This window comes from Lindgomyces ingoldianus (genome assembly GCF_010093535.1).
Source record: "Lindgomyces ingoldianus strain ATCC 200398 unplaced genomic scaffold BDR25scaffold_9, whole genome shotgun sequence".
NCBI lineage: Eukaryota > Fungi > Ascomycota > Dothideomycetes > Pleosporales > Lindgomycetaceae > Lindgomyces > Lindgomyces ingoldianus.
The window spans coordinates 656,645-674,159 of record NW_022985170.1 but is presented as its reverse complement, the minus strand read 5'-3'; the positions used below and the strand labels follow the sequence as shown (position 1 = coordinate 674,159).

The window sequence follows — 17,515 nt, the reverse complement described above, 5'->3', positions numbered from 1 at the left end:
GTAAGCCGCTCTTGGTGCGCCAGCCAAGCCCGCATCCATCGATTCATTCGCACAGCTTTGCGACCCGGCAGTCGTCATGGCTGAAGGCGATCCCTCGTCCACGGCTGGAGGTGCAAATACCTCTCCTGACACCACGAGGAGGAGCTCGGAGACGTCCGCCTCCAACTCCACCGCTGCAAGCCAGCAAGCAACCGCGACGGGCGCGGAACTGGCGCGTAGAAGACTGCAAGCCATACAGACCCAGACTGCAGGCTACGGTAAGGCTCGCCTAGCTAACGGCTCTATCGCGAAATAAGCAACCGCTCTAACAGCCGTCACAGGGTCCATAACTTCCTCCTCCAGCGGCCGTCCACAACAAACCATCACCTCTCCCGAGCGACACGCCCCGAGGCCGAAGAAACCGCCAATGGGTCGGCGAACCACATCCTCTCACATTCCCCATAAGGGACAGGAGTTCTCCGTCGATGACGCGGAGGACGAGATCGAGCCCGTCCCTGTCCCCTCACAGCAGCAGCCACTGCGACACGCTCCTGCCCATACGTTGCGCAGGAAACCTTCGACACTACGACGCCGCACCGTAGCGCAAGCTCCAGCCCTCCCAACCGTCGACTCCCAGGAGGACGATGCAGCCGAGCAAGAGGGCGCGGGCGCGCCTCCAGATGTGGACGGACAACCAAGCTCGTCTGGGGAGGAGGGCACCTTGCGAGCAGACGAAGACGGCAATGGAACACCCGTCGATGATGAGGGAGATCTCAGTGATGCCGAGAGCTTCACTCTAAAGGATCGCCAGGAGGCCATCAACGTCACCCATCCGTTCGGTATAAGGATATGGAAGCCCGCATTGTACAAGAAAGACAGATCCGTGCAGCGCAATGCGGAAGGAGACATACACTCAACCCCTGGTCTTTTTGTCAACAATTGGATCAAGCTCTTCAACCTAGCCTGGACACTGGTCTTCGGATGGTGGCTGGCTCTCATTGCGGCTGCCGGAGGTCTCATTTGCGCCCTTCTCGGATTTACTGACAGCTGTATGGACTACTCGGTCCTCTTGTTCCACCTCGCCGGCTATCTATTCTACCCTTTCGGCAAATATGTGAAGCTGATGCAAGACGAAGCATATGCAGACGAGGACGAGGGCGAGGGCCGGAGCATCAGCGAATACGAGCAGTGGCAGAGCGGGGACATTGAGGAAGGGAGGCTCTTTTTCGGCCCCGCCACCACCGCCGGTTCTCTAGTTGGACGGCGCAGGAATAGCACTGACTCTGCCAATGAGACAACAAGCCTACTCGGGAGGGAAGGACGTGGGAGTCAGTCCCACCCAGACACCTCCAGAACCAAGAGGAGGTTGTTTGGCCGAGGGAAATGGAACATTGGGAGAGTGGTCTTTTACCTCTTCTTCTACGGAATTTTCACGCCAGCCTTGTTCTTAGTCTCATTGCTCTGCTGGTTTTTCGTCTTCACTATCCCCATGGGCAAGGTCACTCTGCTCCTCTTCGATCATCTCCGGAGGCATCCCTTGGCCCTGTCATTCCACTCCGACAGCGGTACTGTTCGAAGACCTGGCGAATCCTCCTCAATCTTGCTCTGCACGTACCGTGCGGTGGGGGGCAAGTACTGGAAGTACACAATTGACGGCACAAACATATTTCTCATTAATCTCCTGGTTCTCGTCGCATTCGTCATTCTGGACTACTGGGTTCTGGATGTTGCGTTCGGCCTAGAAATCTGGTTGACGGATCAATTCTTTTTGTTCATCCTCGCACTATTTTCAATCATTCCCCTTGCGTACTTTATCGGACAAGCCGTTGCTTCCATTTCCGCCCAATCATCTATGGGCGTCGGTGCCACTATCAACGCGTTCTTCTCTACTGTAGTTGAGGTTTTCCTGTACTGTGTAGCATTGAACGAAGGTAAAGCACAGCTCGTGGAGGGCAGCATTATCGGAAGTATTTTTGCCGGTATTCTCTTTCTCCCCGGCCTCTCAATGTGCTTTGGAGCCCTCAAGAGGAAGACCCAGCGCTTCAATGTCAAGTCAGCTGGCGTCACATCAACCATGCTACTATTCGCTGTTATTGGCGCGTTTGGGCCAACCTTGTTCTATCAAATTTATGGAAGGGTAAGTTCCCTACACCTTCAAGGCTCTACCTGCAGCTGACAGAACTGTAGCACGAGTTGACTTGCCACCAATGCATTTCCCATCATGCCCTCCCCGAGGAACGGGACTGCAGACGGTGCTACTACTCTCAGACCCCAACAATCACCGATCCTTTCTACATCAAAGCCGTTCGGCCATACATCTGGTTTGCAGCTGTCCTTCTCTTCTTGTCCTACGTCATCGGATTGCTGTTTACACTAAGAACGCATGCTGCAGTGATTTGGAGCAGTGAGATTGACGAAAAGAAGCAAAACGATATGGGAGCTAGTTATCTCAGCAATAGTGGGCATCTCGACTTCCCCAATACGCTCACAAGGCAGGCAACTACCCAGTCCGTCACTCGAGCAGATATAAGGGATAGTCAACTATATAAACGGATTGTAGGCCAGACTTACAAGCAAGTTGGGCTCGGGCCAAACGGAGAAACTCTTGATCATAGACCACCACCAAGTGGGAAGGCGGGTGGACAGAGCCCTCATCATGTCGTACCACCGAAGGACCCCGATGACGTACACACATCCTCGGGCTTCCACCTCGAAGGCTTATCTGACGAAGCAAATGAGTCTCTGGTTCGACAGATTACCGAGATAGCAGCTACAACGACCGCCATAGCCACCCGTGATGCAACAAAGGCGCCGCGTAAGGCCGCCCAGCTAGCACATATCCCAGCGAAAGGGCATTCCGAGCGACCGACTGCGAATAAGAACGCGGCTTACCCTGAAGAGCCGGAAGAGCCGATGCCAGGCCATACCGCAGGCGGACACGACGCACCCAATTGGAGCCGGACCAAGAGTGCTGTTATTCTTCTTACCGCGACTGTTGCCTATGCCATCATCGCAGAAATATTGGTCAACACTGTAGATGGTGTCCTAAAAGGCTCGGATATTGACGAGAAATTTTTGGGAATCACTTTGTTTGCCCTCGTTCCGAACACCACTGAGTTCCTCGTAAGTTGAGCATCTAGGCCAAAATATTCCTCAAAATTGATAGCTGATAACAACTTCTATATAGAATGCTATTTCTTTTGCGATGAATGGAAACATTGCTCTCTCTATGGAGATTGGTTCAGCATACGCTTTGCAGGTTTGTCTCCTTCAGATTCCGGCGCTAGTGTTTTATAGCGCTATCCATGGTCGCTACATCGACCCGGCTAAGGTGATCGATCACACTTTCAGTGGGTAACCCCTACCTCCCGCATTATTAAGAGCACATGCTCACAAACCGCAGCTCTGATCTTCCCCCAATGGGACATGATCACTGTGATCCTCTGCGTCTTCCTCCTTTCATACATGTACGGCGAAGGAAAGAGCAACTACTTTAAAGGATCTATCCTCATCCTCTCGTACTTGGTCGTCATTGTCGGATTCTACCTCTCTAGCTTCAACGACTTCGAAAGGGTGGGCGCGAACCCGTTTGATACATTGGTCATTGGGGGTCTAGTCGAGCAACAATTCGAATCCATGTCCTTTAAAACGATAGGGCGCAGCAAAAATGGCCAAGCCTATTAAGCAGCCAGGCTGGTCGACTGCATGACAGAAAGATCCCTACATTGTTTATATTACTGGCAAACTTGCCACTGTGTTTCTAGTAGATGGGTTTTGGCTCTGCATCACATGGAGGAATGGGGCATCTGGCTGCGCATAGCGCTGGAGTTCGGTCTTTTTTTGGTCCTTTTGTTTTTTTTTTGGGTTTTGGTTCTTCAATTCGGTCCCTTAATTCCTTTGATTCTTCATCACTTAATGTTTACTTTGTTTTTCACTGTACCGCACATGCAATGAATGCAGCGGGGATTTCAAGTTGTGCTATTCAGCAATCAGATCGGGCAATTGCAATTGCAATCTCAAAATGTCAAAGTTTATATGAACTAGGTCAAGTGTGAGTTTTCTGATACCTAGCGGTGAGAGCGTGACGTATATTGGTGGTGCGGAGTGCGTGGACAATCCCCTTTCAAACAAAGGGCGTTACCAGCCACACGAGGGATGTGCTCTGGCCTCGGCGGTCCCAAGATCCGAGAGGGTGTTTGAGATGTCGAGTGCCGGGCTCCGTGTGGGGAATTCAGCTCGAGGATTCCTCCAGTGTGCTCGTGTTGCGTAGAGTGGTGGGCCGAGGACAGATGAATTCCAAATTGAAAAGCCACTGGCGGGCACGCGAGTACGGGACAGGTGTTGGCTTGGGGCTCAGAGTGTGAGGGAGATGAGGATGGCAGTCGATAGATAATCAGCAGAACAACAAAAGGCGCACATTGATGAGGCAGTGCATAAGATGACAGACGCGCCGGGTTTCAGATGAGGCAAAACCAGGTTCGCGTGGTGGAAAGAAATGGTCATTCACCCTTGCATGCATCATCGCTCCGCGCAACGCCGACGATCTTGCTACCCCCTCCGACAGAGCCGGGCCTCGAAGCTGGGCTGACTGTGAACCTCGTCCTCTCCTCTCCTTCAACGGCTGCTCCGCCTCTCTTTCCTGCACCATGATAATGCTGCGATAGATGCTCGCTGGGCAAGTACTTCTGCGTCGTGTACTCTTGATTTCTCCCCCACATTTGCCTGCAGCGTCCATGGAGCCCGCCGCCAAGCGCCTGCCATCGATAAGGAAGTGAGTGACCTCGCATGACGATTGCGACTCCCGACTGCGACTTTTAAGTTCCCCGTTCGGCGCCGGGACTGCCTGTTTGTCGACAACATGGTGTTTCGCCGGCTGCCATGGGAGCTGGCCTGCGCCCTCTTTTCCTTGACAGCCATGGCGGGCAATGTCGCGCCCTCGAACCAGACTACGCGCATCTCAACTTACAGCGGAAGTATCTCGTTGCAGGCAGTCAATGGGCAAAATTTAACAGAGCTGGTATCTTTGACGCGCAAAGCGATAGTCGAAAACGTCTGTCACTCTCGTTTTGGCGCCGGCTCAACCACTGCTCAAGCTAACATGAACCTAGGGAGCCCCGATTCACGGAAACCTTTACAACACCAACGAGTCAAGCGTAGGTAACATCACCTCAGAAGATATTAGCTACATAAGCTGCGACTCTAGCGTATATCCCGGGAATATCGATGGCCTTAAACTTTTCGAGGCAGCTTGGCAGAAAAACATCTCGGCTGCCATCTTCTATAGCACAACCTCCGACTTTTGTAACTATACCGGCCTCACCGAACAGCTGCAGGACTATCCAATATTCTCTTCAACAAACAAGGATAACTCCAAGAAGATTCTGGCTGATCTTCAGGGGCCCGTCTCGATTAAATTCATCGTCAATATCGAGCGCTTTGGAGGGGGTTCCGATGGAAATAATCAGTCCGGTCATGGCAATCGCGGTTCCAATGACCCGAATAATCAAAATCCTCTGGGACCGTCGCCTTCAACTGCCGTTGCAATGATTATTCTCTACAGCATTACCGGCATCATCACCGCTCTCTTCCTTGTCATCATCATTACCGGTGCCGTAAGAGCCCATCGCCACCCGGATCGATATGGTCCTCGGGACGTCCTAGGGAGGCCGCGGCAGAGCCGCGCACGGGGTCTAGGAAGAGCTATCTTAGACACAATCCCCATCGTCAAGTTTGGTGAACGTGAGCCTCCGAAGCCGACGGATGTTGAAATGGGGTCGACATCGGAACCTCGGAATGCGAACAACGCGAATACAGAAGGTGGGGGTCAGAATAACCAAGACGGATCTGAGACCCCCAAAGCACCAGAACAAACGGAGGCAAGTCGGGACGTCGGGGATGAGCAGCAGGAAGGAATCGCTCCTGCTCAGCCCTTAGCCGCAGGAGCAGCATCGCCGTCGTCGCAGGAAAATGGCTCCGCTGACGAAGGGCTTGGTTGCTCGATTTGCACGGATGATTTCGAGAAGGGACAGGATATTCGCGTACTGCCATGCAATCACAAGTTCCATCCGGAATGCGTTGATCCGTGGTTGTTGAACGTGTCCGGCACATGCCCATTATGGTAAGCCAACCACCAACCCCACCCAACAGAATTGGTGTCTAACTTAGTGGTCAGCCGTGTCGATCTTCGGCCAACAACATCCCGCACGTCCACCACCGACGATGATAACGACCCCGAGCTACTAGCCCCACCTCTTCAGCCCGAAGCCGAAGCATCCAACCGCCGTCGCTCAGCCCTCCGCGACATATTGTCCCTACGCTCCCGTCCCAACGCCTCAGCTGAAGAACGCATCTCCGCGCTCAGACGGCTTCGCGAACAGCGCCGCAATCAAAGTAGAGAAGACGCTTCTGGTAGCATGAACGGCAGCACAGACGACGTCACGGCCGTCCGCCGCAGCAGAAGAATAAGCACTCGCTTGCATGACGTCTTCAGTGTCAGGACGCGGCGGAGTGACCAGGATGATCCAGCTCCATACGCTGAAGCCTCAAGTAGCTTCGTGCAGCCTGCTACGTCAGAACCGGGACCCAGCTCCAGCAGTGGTGGTGGTCGTGATGAGGATTTGCCTGAGCTGCGGAGGTAGCTTAATCTGAATTGTCTTTGCTTGAATGGGCCACGAATGATGTGAGAGAGGTATTGATGTTCTTATGACTATTTTGAAGAGGCTTTTTTTCGGATCTGGATTGATCACTCATTTTGTTCTGAACAGGAATTACTTGGGAATTTTAGTGCATCGTTTGGCGCTTGGGATACACATGTTTTGGCCTCGCATTTCGCGCTTGTTTGCGGTGGTTGGGGGTTCTAGGGCATTTGGATTTCATAGGACGGGATGGGACAGGGTGTATATCGCGCTCGGAGTTGTGAGGACGGATAGTATTTGTATATGATGGATTGAGGAGGTGGCATCAAGGGGTGCGATAGATGTCACCGGGTCCTTTTCTTGTAGAAAATTGGATTTATTATATAGGGCAATGCTTTTGCGCAGTGAAGGCTGATATTTGTTCTGTGTTTGCATATGTATTAGAGGGAAGGGTTACGTTTGCTACGTGAAACATCTAGGAGACAACTTTGAAGAGTTTGGGATTCATGGGTGTGAGCATCTGGACTAAAGATCGCAATGCCCACTGAACACGGCTTGGAGGATTGAAAACCAACAAGAATTCTAACTATGCTGGTAATGGTAGATTTTGAAACCATGCTACCAATGCATTCATACTTTCCTAGCATCTAAAAATAGACCTTTTGATTTTTTGGGCATTGGCATGTAAACTAAAAGGTGACGTCACCGGACCTTGCACTCAAAAATATAGGTTATGTTTGTATGGCTCCCTCTACTCGCCCTAAAACAGCATTGGCCTCCGAAATATGCTCTAGAGACAAAAATGTACCATGTTGATATTTCATGGCTTGGTTATAAACTTGTCAATCTGGTCTATTATGGTGCGTGTGGAATAAAAATTGAATAGCTAAACCTAAAGTCTTAAATGCCACGAGAATCGCCATGATGTCTGGATTCCTGGAAGGGGGACTAAAAGCACCATGTTTCTGCTATCGGGCTTCTGCATTGTAAGATTACCTTGTTATAATTGGCTCAAATAGCCATCGCAAAAATTACCAAGGAATTTGTTTGGAGAGACGGCCTGAGGGAAGAGGTGTGCGAAATCACATATTAGCTGAGGGCTTGGGGGGGGAAGTAGTAGTAGTAGAAGAAGAAGAAGAAGAAGAAGAAGAAGAAGAAGAAGAGGGTACTAATTCCGGTATGCGGACATAACAGTGCCACAGACTCGGATGTGCAAATAAGAACCTCTGGGGGGTCATCGGGTTAGCACCCCTCTAACTAGGTATTCATGATAGCTTTCCCTACGCGCTGCCTCAAATTCCTTCTTATTTCTCTTGAAACGCTTTTAGCACATCATCATTCCAGTTGAGAAACTTCCCACTTAACTCCTTCCCAACCCCATCCTCAACAGCAAGCTTCGCAATAACATGGCCCGGCTGCTCTGGCCGCAACAAACTCCCACCCTCCTTCAAACTTCTAAACTTTTCTGCATCCTTTGCATCCATTGCTATGTTGTGTTTCTCGCGGATCTCGCGTTGCATTTCGGTGTCGACGACGCCTGGTCGTACGGAAATTGTCGTGACATCCGGTTCTTCGATAGCGAGGGTAAGGGCGAGATGATTGAATACAGCTTTGCCGGCCCCGTAGGCCCCCCAACCTGTGTACGCATTTATAGCCGCACCGGAGGAGGTCAGGATGATGCGACCTTTAGAGGTTCGGATATAGGGAAGGGCAGTCTGGATCTATGTGCAGACACGTGATTAGTACCGAAATGATTTCCGGTCGATGCAGAGCTCTGTTTAAGGAAGTGGGAAAACGGGTCGCACAGTGAGTCAACCAACATACAAGACTAATCCCACTAAATACATTGATATCAAAAGCCTTTCTCCACTCCTCAACATCCGTATTCGCAACCTTCTTCACCGGATCCAGGACGCCATGATTCACAATCACGGCGTCTAACTTGCCCCATCTTGAAATCGCTACTTCAACGGCCTTGGCCCCAAAAGAGAAGTCGGAGAGATCCCCTGCAAGAACCTCGACTTGTTCTGGATACTGGTAGTGTAGTTGGTCTAGCGCGGAGTGCGTCCGGGCGAGGACGACGAGTTTGTGGTGATGGGTGAGGAGATAGTGGGATATTGCGAGGCCGATACCTAGAGAAAATTAGAAATAAATTATACGACACTTTAAAATATGTAGGCTAGAATAAAGAATCGATGTGATTTTGAGATTGAAAGCACGTATTGATTATCAATAGAACGGCGATTTAACAGCAGGAGCGCCCAAATCAAGAACGAAGTGATGGAGTAAATGTATCCAGAAGATAGTTGTGGAACATCCACTCACCTCTTGAAGCTCCCGTCAATATGATTACTTTTCCTTGAGAATCTGCCATATTTGTGGAGTGTACACGCCAGAGTATACGTTTGAAGGAAGTGGGACTGTCGGCAGTAGATATTCATTTCGGCTAGCTGTTTTCGTCATATTAGTCATCAGTTATTCAACCTTTGCCAGGGATAGAGAGAGGGGTGTTGGTTGGTAAGATTAAAGAAGGCATTCTAGTGGGGATAACTGTGAGGAACTCGAAGTACTAAGAGGTTTTTAATCGCAAGTCTTCTAACCTCCGTTCTTAAGCAGAAGGGCCATACAGGCCTACCAAGTGGGCTGAAGGGCTACTAAGGATTACTGACGGGCAATTAAAGGCAACTCTTCCTTACGTTCTTCTCGGAACTTCTCAAGGGTGGTGACTAATGACACTATATATAACACCGCGAAGCAACCCCTTCCGTCTGTATCACTCGTTGTCTACTTCGCTTTTGACCACCCCTCAACGGCTTGATCCACATCCTTCCTATACCTCTGCTGGCTCTCGCACTGCTCTAAGAAGACCTTATATTTTGTTGCCAGCAGCTTCTTCAAATTCTCATCCGCGCTAGGCTTGACCATCTTACCCGCCTTACTGAATCGATCCATAATATTCCAGAGTGGCTCACTATTTCCATCTTTGTCTGTACTGGCAGCCTTCGCTCCTAGCATAGCTGCACCATGCACCACAGCGGCGTGAACGTACCGTGGAATCAAGACAGGCATGTCACATGCTGCAGCGATGAGCTGCATCAGGATGTCATTCTGGCATTGTGAGCCAGACATGAAGATTGAGGAGATAACATGCCCAGACTTATTCATCGAGGAGATAATCTGATGGGTTTGCAGGGCGATGAACTCCATTGTGGCGTAGTAGTATAGCGCAAGGCCATCTAAGCTCTTGTCCGAACTGAGACCGATGACAGAGCCTTTCATGTTAGGGTCTGCAACTGGAGACCTGTTTCCGAAGAGATCACCATAGAAGAAGAAGTGGCGTCCAAGCCAAGAGATGTGGGGTGCCTTCTCATTGTCTACCATCTCACGAAGATGCTCGTTAAGGTAGTCGTAGATGTTGGTGTTGTAGGTTTCAGCGACGGAGGAGGCTTCATGGAAAGCCGGGTGGGTTTCAATAACATGCTTGAGAAGCTCACCAGTCGCGCTTTGTCCTCCCTCGGCCATCCAGTATTCAGGGAGAAGCACATCGCGGTATGGACCCCAGACACCGTTTACAAAGACGGGTTCGCGTGACATAGCAAGGTGGCAAGTAGAGGTTCCGGCGACGGCTGCGAGACGCGTAAAAGCTTGCGAGACATCATTCTTCGCGACGTCGGTGTTTAGAGTCTCTTCATCAAGCTGAACTTTTGCGCCAACTGTACCTATCCACCCAGCGTATGCATCGATCACACCACTGCCGACAGCGATACCAGGGGAGAGACCCATATCCGCTGCTGCTTTCTCGCCCAGAGTACCGACAAGCTCACCAGCAGTCAGATAACGGCCGTTCTGTCGAGAAGTCAGTGGGAGCATTCTATTCAATAATCAGGTGGACGTCACCACTTTGTCAACACCACCCATCCGCTTGAAATTATCCTCACAGAGATCCTTCAGTCCGATTTCCGTGAGAAAGTCCTCTTGCCATCCCTTCACACTACCATCCACACCAACAGGAACGAATCCTTGCTTACAAACTACACTGCAGAAGCTCCGGGTTTCGCTTCCTGTTGCAATATGCGTGAGAGCATCAGTTAAATCATAGAATTTGCACCGATCGAAGAGCTCCTTCGGCATATTGTTCTTCAGCCACAACACTTTGGGGATTTCCATCTCAATGGACATCTTCCCTCCAACGTATCGGAGCAGGTTGTGCTTGGTCGCATTGATTTTCTGCGTTTCTTCGATAGGGCGATGGTCAAGCCATAGCACGACATTTCGGTCATTGCCATCTTTATTGTCGAAGTTAGGACCCGTGACGCAGACTGGCTCGTCTGTGTCTTGAGAGAAGACAGCCAGAGAGCAAGTAGCATCGAAGCCGATCCCACGGATAGTGTTGTGGTCGATATTGTGTTGGTCCATTGCTCGGCGCACTGACGAGCAGATGCAGCGCCAGATGTCGGTTGTAGATTGTTCCTAGCTTTTTTCAGTCCCGCTCAACTGGTACATTCTTTCTATAGTTGAAAGTAGCTTTAGAAGGGTTGTATACATAGTAACCGGTCTGTGGCTGCCACAGTCCAATGTTTTCAGAAGCCAGTCCTACAATATCACCCTGATCATTCATAATGCAGGCTCTGGCACTGCCAGTCCCCACGTCAATGCCAATATAGTGGTCCACATGTGGACGAAGCTCATTGCGAGGATCCGTAGACAACTGACGAAAAGGAACTGAAGAAGCCATTGTGCACTCTCAAACAAATACGATGATTCAATTCCTCAAGGCGAAGGAGGGACACGAAAATGGTTGTGAAAAGCTCAGAAAATTATGTTGAGAAAAAAACGACTTCTGTTGCTGTGCGATGAGCTCATGTGAGCTATTAGAGAAATGTCTAGTCTAGTGGGGGCGGGGCAATGGCTGCTTTGATAATCGAGCAATAGGCGGCTAGGACGCGGCGAGTTCGGAGTGTTAAAAGGTCTGGTCCACTGCCCCTCGACGCGCCCATCGCCTTGGACAAAGGCGGAGATCGTGAGTTTTCCGGCTCCGCTTTTTCTGGGAAGCCGACGGAGAGCGACCGTGATTTGAAGAAAGTCCCCACAAAAAGTAAGAAACGATCTTCTGATCGACAATATTTGAGCCGAGCCAAGGGAAGGGGTATTGCGCAAATTGACCTGTGTCTAAAGGTGCTACTCGCGTATTCTAGTGAGAACGTTGAGTTGAAGATAGAGTTCATTCCGGAACAACGTTTTCCCGAGGTGTACGAAAGCTTCCCAGCAGCATCTCGACAACCTCAATACTGATCGCCCCATCTACCTAAACGGACATCCGCAATGCTTCTCTCCAAACTCCTTCTACTCCCTGTCGCGGTCGCCTCATCCGTAACAGTCTACGTACACTCCCTACCTAGCTCCGACCACTACGCCTCCGCGCCTCTTCCTACACCCATCCCCGTCGCGCAGATCGACTACGACGCGAGCACATCCACGGGCACTCTGTCATCCTATACGCCGCCGACGGGATCCTACTCCCCGGAACACCTCCTCCGAATAGGCCTATCAGATTCTAAATCCGGTCACTGGCGCGGCGTCGTTACTTCAGCTGCCAGCTTCGGCGATGAATACAAGAAGAAATTCACGATCCATATAGATGAGAAAGGAGAGGTATATCATGTAGGCTTCGGTACGAGTGCAAGGGCGAAGGGGGAGGAGGTCGAAGTAGAGGTTGTGAAGAGAGCGAGCGGGCCGAAACCCATTCTGAACAAGCCGGTTGTTTTGAATGCGGAGGGGAAACTAGAAGAGAAGGAGCCGGAGAAGAGCTTTCTACAGAAGTATGTGCAACCCTCGTATCCTCTAGGATGAGATTGGCACTAATTCGTGATACAGATATTGGTGGGCCATTGCGCTGTTCCTGGCTGTGCAATTTCTCGCGGGAGGAGGGAAGGAATGAGAGTCAGGATGCAAGTTCGTTGGAATTATACCATAATTGTATCCTTTTGCAGATTTTGATCGGTGTATATCAAGCATTGGCACATTACCCCTAAATTCATAGAGTAGTCAAGAAACATTCACTCGGCAATCCTGACGCCCATGGACGTCGAGGTCTTCTCATCACGTGCCGCCTCACCGCCCTCGGCGATATCGGATGATCTGATAAGAACAAACCCGAAACCGACTTTACTTCAACCACACCGGGGCCAAGTTTCACTTCTATTCTTTTCCCTCTTTTTTTTCCTATTCCCCGTAGATCCCCCAAGATGTCGTCCGAACCTGGAAAACCCTCCACTGGGATGCCAACAATAGCAACAGGACCCGCCGGCGAGGATGCTGCCGAGTTCCTAGAAAAGCAGGCAGCAAAACAACAGGAAGCTTCGATGGCAACTGCCGAAACCGCTCATCAGAAGGAGGAGCCCCCAATTGCAGAGAAGACGATAGAGGAACCAAGTGCAGCAGGTTCCAAAGCGGTTGAGAAATCAGAACAACCAGTATCAGCTCCCGAGGAGACAAAAGCAGAAGAACAGACTGCTCCAACTGGAACCACAACGTCTTCGTCATCATCAGGGCCAGCATGGCCGGAAACTGATGCTAATCATCCCTTGACTCAGTTCTTTGCGTCCGTAGAGGAGCTTACCAAGACTGCGGACTACAATGAAGTCTACGGCATCACGCTCTCCCCGGCATCACCGTTCCAGACCAAACTCATCCTGCAAAAGTTCCTACGGGCGAATTCGAACGACTTAGTGAAAGCTAAGGAGCAACTTCTTGAGACTCTAAAATGGCGGAAAGAGTTTGATCCCGTGAAGGCAATGAGTGAGAGCTATGAAAAAGAAAGGTTTGAGGGGTTGGGGTACATTGTGGATGTCGATGGTGTTCCGGAGAGTGTTAATAGCAAGGACACAGTGACTTTCAACATATATGGCTCTGTTAAAGATAATAAGAAGACTTTTGGGGATTTGGATGGGTAAGTTCTGCCTAGATTGTTCTTATTCTTTCTATTCCAGCAATATTTCCTTTTCAACTCCAACTTGGCGAGGAGTTGGACGAAAGTAATCCAGCTCTTGCTAATGCAGTGACAGTTTCCTCCGTTGGCGCGTTGGTCTCATGGAACGCTCCGTCCATAAACTCGGCCTCCCAACTGCGGACAAGCCTATCCCCGACTTCGGTGAAGGTCTGGATCCCTACCAAGGTTTTCAAGTCCATGACTACCTCCAAGTCTCCTTCATCCGCATGGATCCGAGTAGGTTATCCCACTATTTCATCCCATCTCATCAACCTCCCAATCTTTCTAACTCACAAATCCCCCAGACGCCAAAGCCGCCTCCAAGAAAACCATAGAAACCTTCCAGAAATACTACCCAGAAACCCTCTCGCGGAAGTTCTTCGTCAACGTGCCTGTAGTCATGGGCTGGTTGTTCGCGGCGATGAAACTCTTCGTTGCCAAGGAAACCATCAAGAAGTTCACCGTCTTGAGCTACGGCACGGATCTGGTGGGGGAGCTGGGGAAGGGTATTCCGAGTGAGTATGGGGGCGAGAAGGGCTTGCTGAAGGATGTAGGAGAGGGTGTAGTGTTGAGGGAGGGGGAACAGAGGGAAATTGGAGACAAATATAAGGATGGGTAAGGCAGTGTGGTTTTGTTATTAAGAAGTTAAGGAGAATTCTACGGTGATATGACGGGTAGTTGAAGTTTGAAGGACTATTGGGCTGCTTCGACGGATTCATGGGAGGAGCTAGCGAGCGAGCATGCGTCAACATCATGCTTGGCTTGGTTTTTAGTACATTGAATATACCCTAGTCTAGGAACGTAATATCAACTTGCAGGGCAAGAAGCCAGAGCACCATCTATACCATATCCATGACTTACTCACCCCAGATATAGGTATATTTAGAGTAGTCCTACACGTGACGACACTATGATTTTCGACGACAATGCGAATCCTTTCAGCAACGAAAATATATTTACGTACATTATATTCAAGGCTAAACTCAAAGAATTTCCGTCTTCTTGGTCTGTGCAGCTTAACGCAAAAAAAGATCCAACTTAGGTACTGTCTAATAATTGTTGCAAACTGTAGTCTTTGTAGCTGCCGCTCCAAATCTAGGCAGTTTATAGGGTCCACACTTAAAGAAATATCGCCATGCTGGCTTTCATGGCTTCATCACATGGACAGTATGAATTGATAACCCGAGCATAACATTTAGCGCAAAACCTAATTATTTAGATACCAGTACGAATTTAAGAAAGCCTACTCTCCACCAAACTTTAAGAAGTTTTCAACAGGTTGGCTTTAGAGTGGTCAACTTTACGTGAATGGACGCAGATAACGATAGTCGCTATATAGCTGAGTTGATTGCTACGTAGTGTTTGGTGCTACTGGCACAAATGGGGTGGCTTATATGCCATACTTACGTCGGCATCCCGAATATACGTCAGGGCAAACCCACCACCACGACTAGATGAAGCTAATCTGAACCAGGCTTAAGACGTCCTATACTTTGATCTTTGAACAGAATACTCTACCATTTCTCTATGAATACTCCGACGCAAAGACGCGTATCGGTTGAATAAAGGAAGGATCGAGTAATCGAATAAAGAGTTGGGTGCGGTTAGTGTGAGGGAGGAGCGAGAACAGTATGCATCCTTGAACATGGTTAGCCAGTGATTCCATGGACAAAACGACAAAGGAGAATGAGGAATTGGTGCAGAGATCAGTCGAAAGATGAAAAGACTTATATGTTTTCGACATTCGGGCATGCCCTTCAGTCTTAGCATGGAATATAATTTTGTCATCACTGTGTGGAATATGGAAGAGAGGTTGATGCTTTGCTTACCTTAAATCGGCATTGCGGCTCCGATGGCAAAGGACAGGCGCCTTGAGCATAGTCAGCATTTGCTGATGGGGATGTCGACAGCGAGGACGTTTGTGTTGAAATCAGGTAATCGAACTTAGATTAATCCCCACGAAGTGTCGGTATTTGATAGTACATAGGTTTGCTCATCATTGCAAGTGCTAGGTCATGGGAGAGGAGTGACACTTACCCCATGAGGGGACACCAGCAGGAAAGAGCTCAGAAGGGACCTAGAGTGAGTGTTCATCATGTGCGCCTCTTACGTGGTGTAGACAGTCTTCTGCAATGAGACGGGTGTCACGACAATCTCGCCGTCGGCCACAACAAATCCGCTGTTGAAAGCTACGTCTTTAGAGAAGTCAGCGCTGTCTCAACATTGAGCGTGTGGTAACTTTGGAAGGGCAAAAAGCTCAGGAATTCCCGTTTGGCTCGGGTGGTCAATCACCATGGAAGGTATGATAGGGGCGACACGGATTGTCATCAGAGAAAGTGGGAGGGAAGAGAGGGGGTTTCCAACTTACCATTGTTGGGGGGAAGGGCGAGAGAGGGAGACAACCTCCAGGAAATTCTAAGAAAACCTCGTTCGTCGGCGCAAAGTTTCCCCGGTGCACGGCCCCCATTTTTTTTGTGAAGGCTTGGCACGGACTCGTCTAAGACGCGCTCCGTCTAGCGACAACAGCTCCGCCTTCTCAACACTCATCCTTCCAACCACCATCTCCCCTACTGCTGACCTCGTCGCTACTTCCAGCTACTATGGCCGCGAACACTTCGTTTGCCGACTTTGTGAAAGAGGCCCGGGAAAAGAAGAAGAAGCAGGAGCTCGCCCAGGAGATGTTCGGGCGAGGCCGCAACCTGAATGCCTCATCTGGTCCTGGAGCGATCGCAACCTCGCGCAATGGCTCGCAGAAGCCTACTCTAGCAAGTCGCATGGGCGTGACTAAGCAGCGATCAGCATCCGCCAAACCCAACATTGACGGAAAGTGGAAGCACGACCTACACAATATCAACAACCCCGATGGTCCTCCGAAGACTAAGATGAATCGCACTGCCTCCGCGTCCCAGATCGAACGAAATACGCGCACATTCAACAAGTTCCGCTCCACCCTTCAGAACAATGCCGATACCAACGCCCCTGCCAGTCGGGCTGGTTCTGGGTCTGGGTTTAGCATTCGTGGCGTGGCTGCTGGAGGACCATACACTGTGATCGCGAGCAACTTTGCGCCCGGAACCACTGCGGCTGATATCGAGGCCGTCATGGCTCCTATCGGAGGAGAAATCAGCCGCTGCAAGCTAATTAGCTCAAAGCCTACCGTCATGGTTGAAATGATCATGGATTCTAAGGATGGCGCCGAAAACGTCATTGCCACATTCAACAACAAGATGGTAGGACCTACTCTTTTCTGCCCTAAAATTCCAATCTAACTGCCCGGAAGGCCGATGGAAGGCAATTGTATGTCTACATGAAGGATACCCCCAAAACTTACAACGGTGCGGCCCCCACTCGGCCTTCTGTAACTCCAGTTGTGAGGTCATCCTACGATGACATGGATGTGGAAATGGCTAGCGGTGCACGGAACAACCGACGGGGCAGCTGGCAGGACGGTACATACGGCTTCCCAGAGGAGCAGTCTACCCTCGGCGCACCGAGGAATGCACCAAGGGGCCCACGCAGGAGGTATTGAGCGTCTAGATGAGCAGCGACACTCGAATCAAACAGAGTTAACCTTTGATTTTCCGACGACTGAGGATGTTGTACGATACCCAACGGAAACTAGCTTGCATTTTTACTTGGAGTTATCATCGACCATGCGGAACGAAAACCCTCTATCAATCCATAATGATAATTCGAAAGCTAATCCACTTCGAGCTGTGATGTTACAAAACTTCTCAGCAGGCCTTTCAGGGGGCATCCGACGATTTCATGTTCTTGATGGGCTGAGACATTTCTGAATGTTTGGTTTCATATCTAGATGGTTCTACTTTGGAGTAAGGTCTTCTTCCGAAATCCGGTTCAGCTCAAGTAGGGAAACCTTGGTTAGCTTTGGGGAGAGAAAAATAGATTTATG

The 17,515-nt window shown here is 50.1% G+C and overlaps 7 protein-coding genes across 7 annotated transcripts; 5 read left to right on the top strand and 2 right to left on the bottom strand.

The window, feature by feature from the left end:
• Nucleotides 1-406: 406 nt before the first annotated feature.
• Nucleotides 407-3,663, top strand: BDR25DRAFT_323850 (uncharacterized protein; the record flags this gene model as incomplete). The annotated part of the gene is made up of 4 exons (XM_033692122.1): nucleotides 407-2,116; nucleotides 2,167-3,102; nucleotides 3,167-3,329; nucleotides 3,383-3,663. The coding sequence occupies 4 exons, from the start codon at nucleotides 407-409 to the stop codon at nucleotides 3,661-3,663; spliced, it is 3,090 nt and encodes a 1,029-aa protein (XP_033550107.1).
• Nucleotides 3,664-4,544: 881 nt separating this feature from the next.
• On the top strand, nucleotides 4,545-7,057 carry BDR25DRAFT_302228 (uncharacterized protein). Its single transcript, XM_033689752.1, has 3 exons — nucleotides 4,545-5,029; nucleotides 5,088-6,097; nucleotides 6,152-7,057. Exons 1-3 carry the CDS (start codon nucleotides 4,838-4,840, stop codon nucleotides 6,615-6,617), a joined length of 1,668 nt encoding a protein of 555 aa, XP_033550106.1. The 5' UTR covers nucleotides 4,545-4,837; the 3' UTR covers nucleotides 6,618-7,057.
• An 839-nt stretch (nucleotides 7,058-7,896) lies between these two features.
• On the bottom strand, nucleotides 7,897-9,002 carry BDR25DRAFT_257574 (NAD(P)-binding protein). Its single transcript, XM_033686486.1, has 3 exons — nucleotides 8,940-9,002; nucleotides 8,439-8,746; nucleotides 7,897-8,335 (listed from the first exon to the last, which is right to left on the bottom strand). Exons 1-3 carry the CDS (start codon nucleotides 8,986-8,988, stop codon nucleotides 7,919-7,921), a joined length of 774 nt encoding a protein of 257 aa, XP_033550105.1. The 5' UTR covers nucleotides 8,989-9,002; the 3' UTR covers nucleotides 7,897-7,918.
• A 293-nt stretch (nucleotides 9,003-9,295) lies between these two features.
• BDR25DRAFT_341385 (Pentulose kinase) lies at nucleotides 9,296-11,562 on the bottom strand. Its single transcript, XM_033693601.1, has 3 exons — nucleotides 11,158-11,562; nucleotides 10,512-11,084; nucleotides 9,296-10,460 (listed from the first exon to the last, which is right to left on the bottom strand). Exons 1-3 carry the CDS (start codon nucleotides 11,347-11,349, stop codon nucleotides 9,399-9,401), a joined length of 1,827 nt encoding a protein of 608 aa, XP_033550104.1. The 5' UTR covers nucleotides 11,350-11,562; the 3' UTR covers nucleotides 9,296-9,398.
• A 227-nt stretch (nucleotides 11,563-11,789) lies between these two features.
• Nucleotides 11,790-12,688, top strand: BDR25DRAFT_332886 (uncharacterized protein). Its single transcript, XM_033692790.1, has 2 exons — nucleotides 11,790-12,433; nucleotides 12,489-12,688. Exons 1-2 carry the CDS (start codon nucleotides 11,937-11,939, stop codon nucleotides 12,550-12,552), a joined length of 561 nt encoding a protein of 186 aa, XP_033550103.1. The 5' UTR covers nucleotides 11,790-11,936; the 3' UTR covers nucleotides 12,553-12,688.
• Nucleotides 12,689-12,766: 78 nt separating this feature from the next.
• Nucleotides 12,767-14,401, top strand: BDR25DRAFT_257563 (CRAL/TRIO domain-containing protein). Its single transcript, XM_033686485.1, has 3 exons — nucleotides 12,767-13,563; nucleotides 13,679-13,839; nucleotides 13,908-14,401. Exons 1-3 carry the CDS (start codon nucleotides 12,860-12,862, stop codon nucleotides 14,219-14,221), a joined length of 1,179 nt encoding a protein of 392 aa, XP_033550102.1. The 5' UTR covers nucleotides 12,767-12,859; the 3' UTR covers nucleotides 14,222-14,401.
• A 1,750-nt stretch (nucleotides 14,402-16,151) lies between these two features.
• Nucleotides 16,152-17,495, top strand: BDR25DRAFT_332885 (uncharacterized protein). The gene is made up of 2 exons (XM_033692789.1): nucleotides 16,152-16,832; nucleotides 16,883-17,495. Exons 1-2 carry the CDS (start codon nucleotides 16,203-16,205, stop codon nucleotides 17,129-17,131), a joined length of 879 nt encoding a protein of 292 aa, XP_033550101.1. The 5' UTR covers nucleotides 16,152-16,202; the 3' UTR covers nucleotides 17,132-17,495.
• Nucleotides 17,496-17,515: the final 20 nt, after the last annotated feature.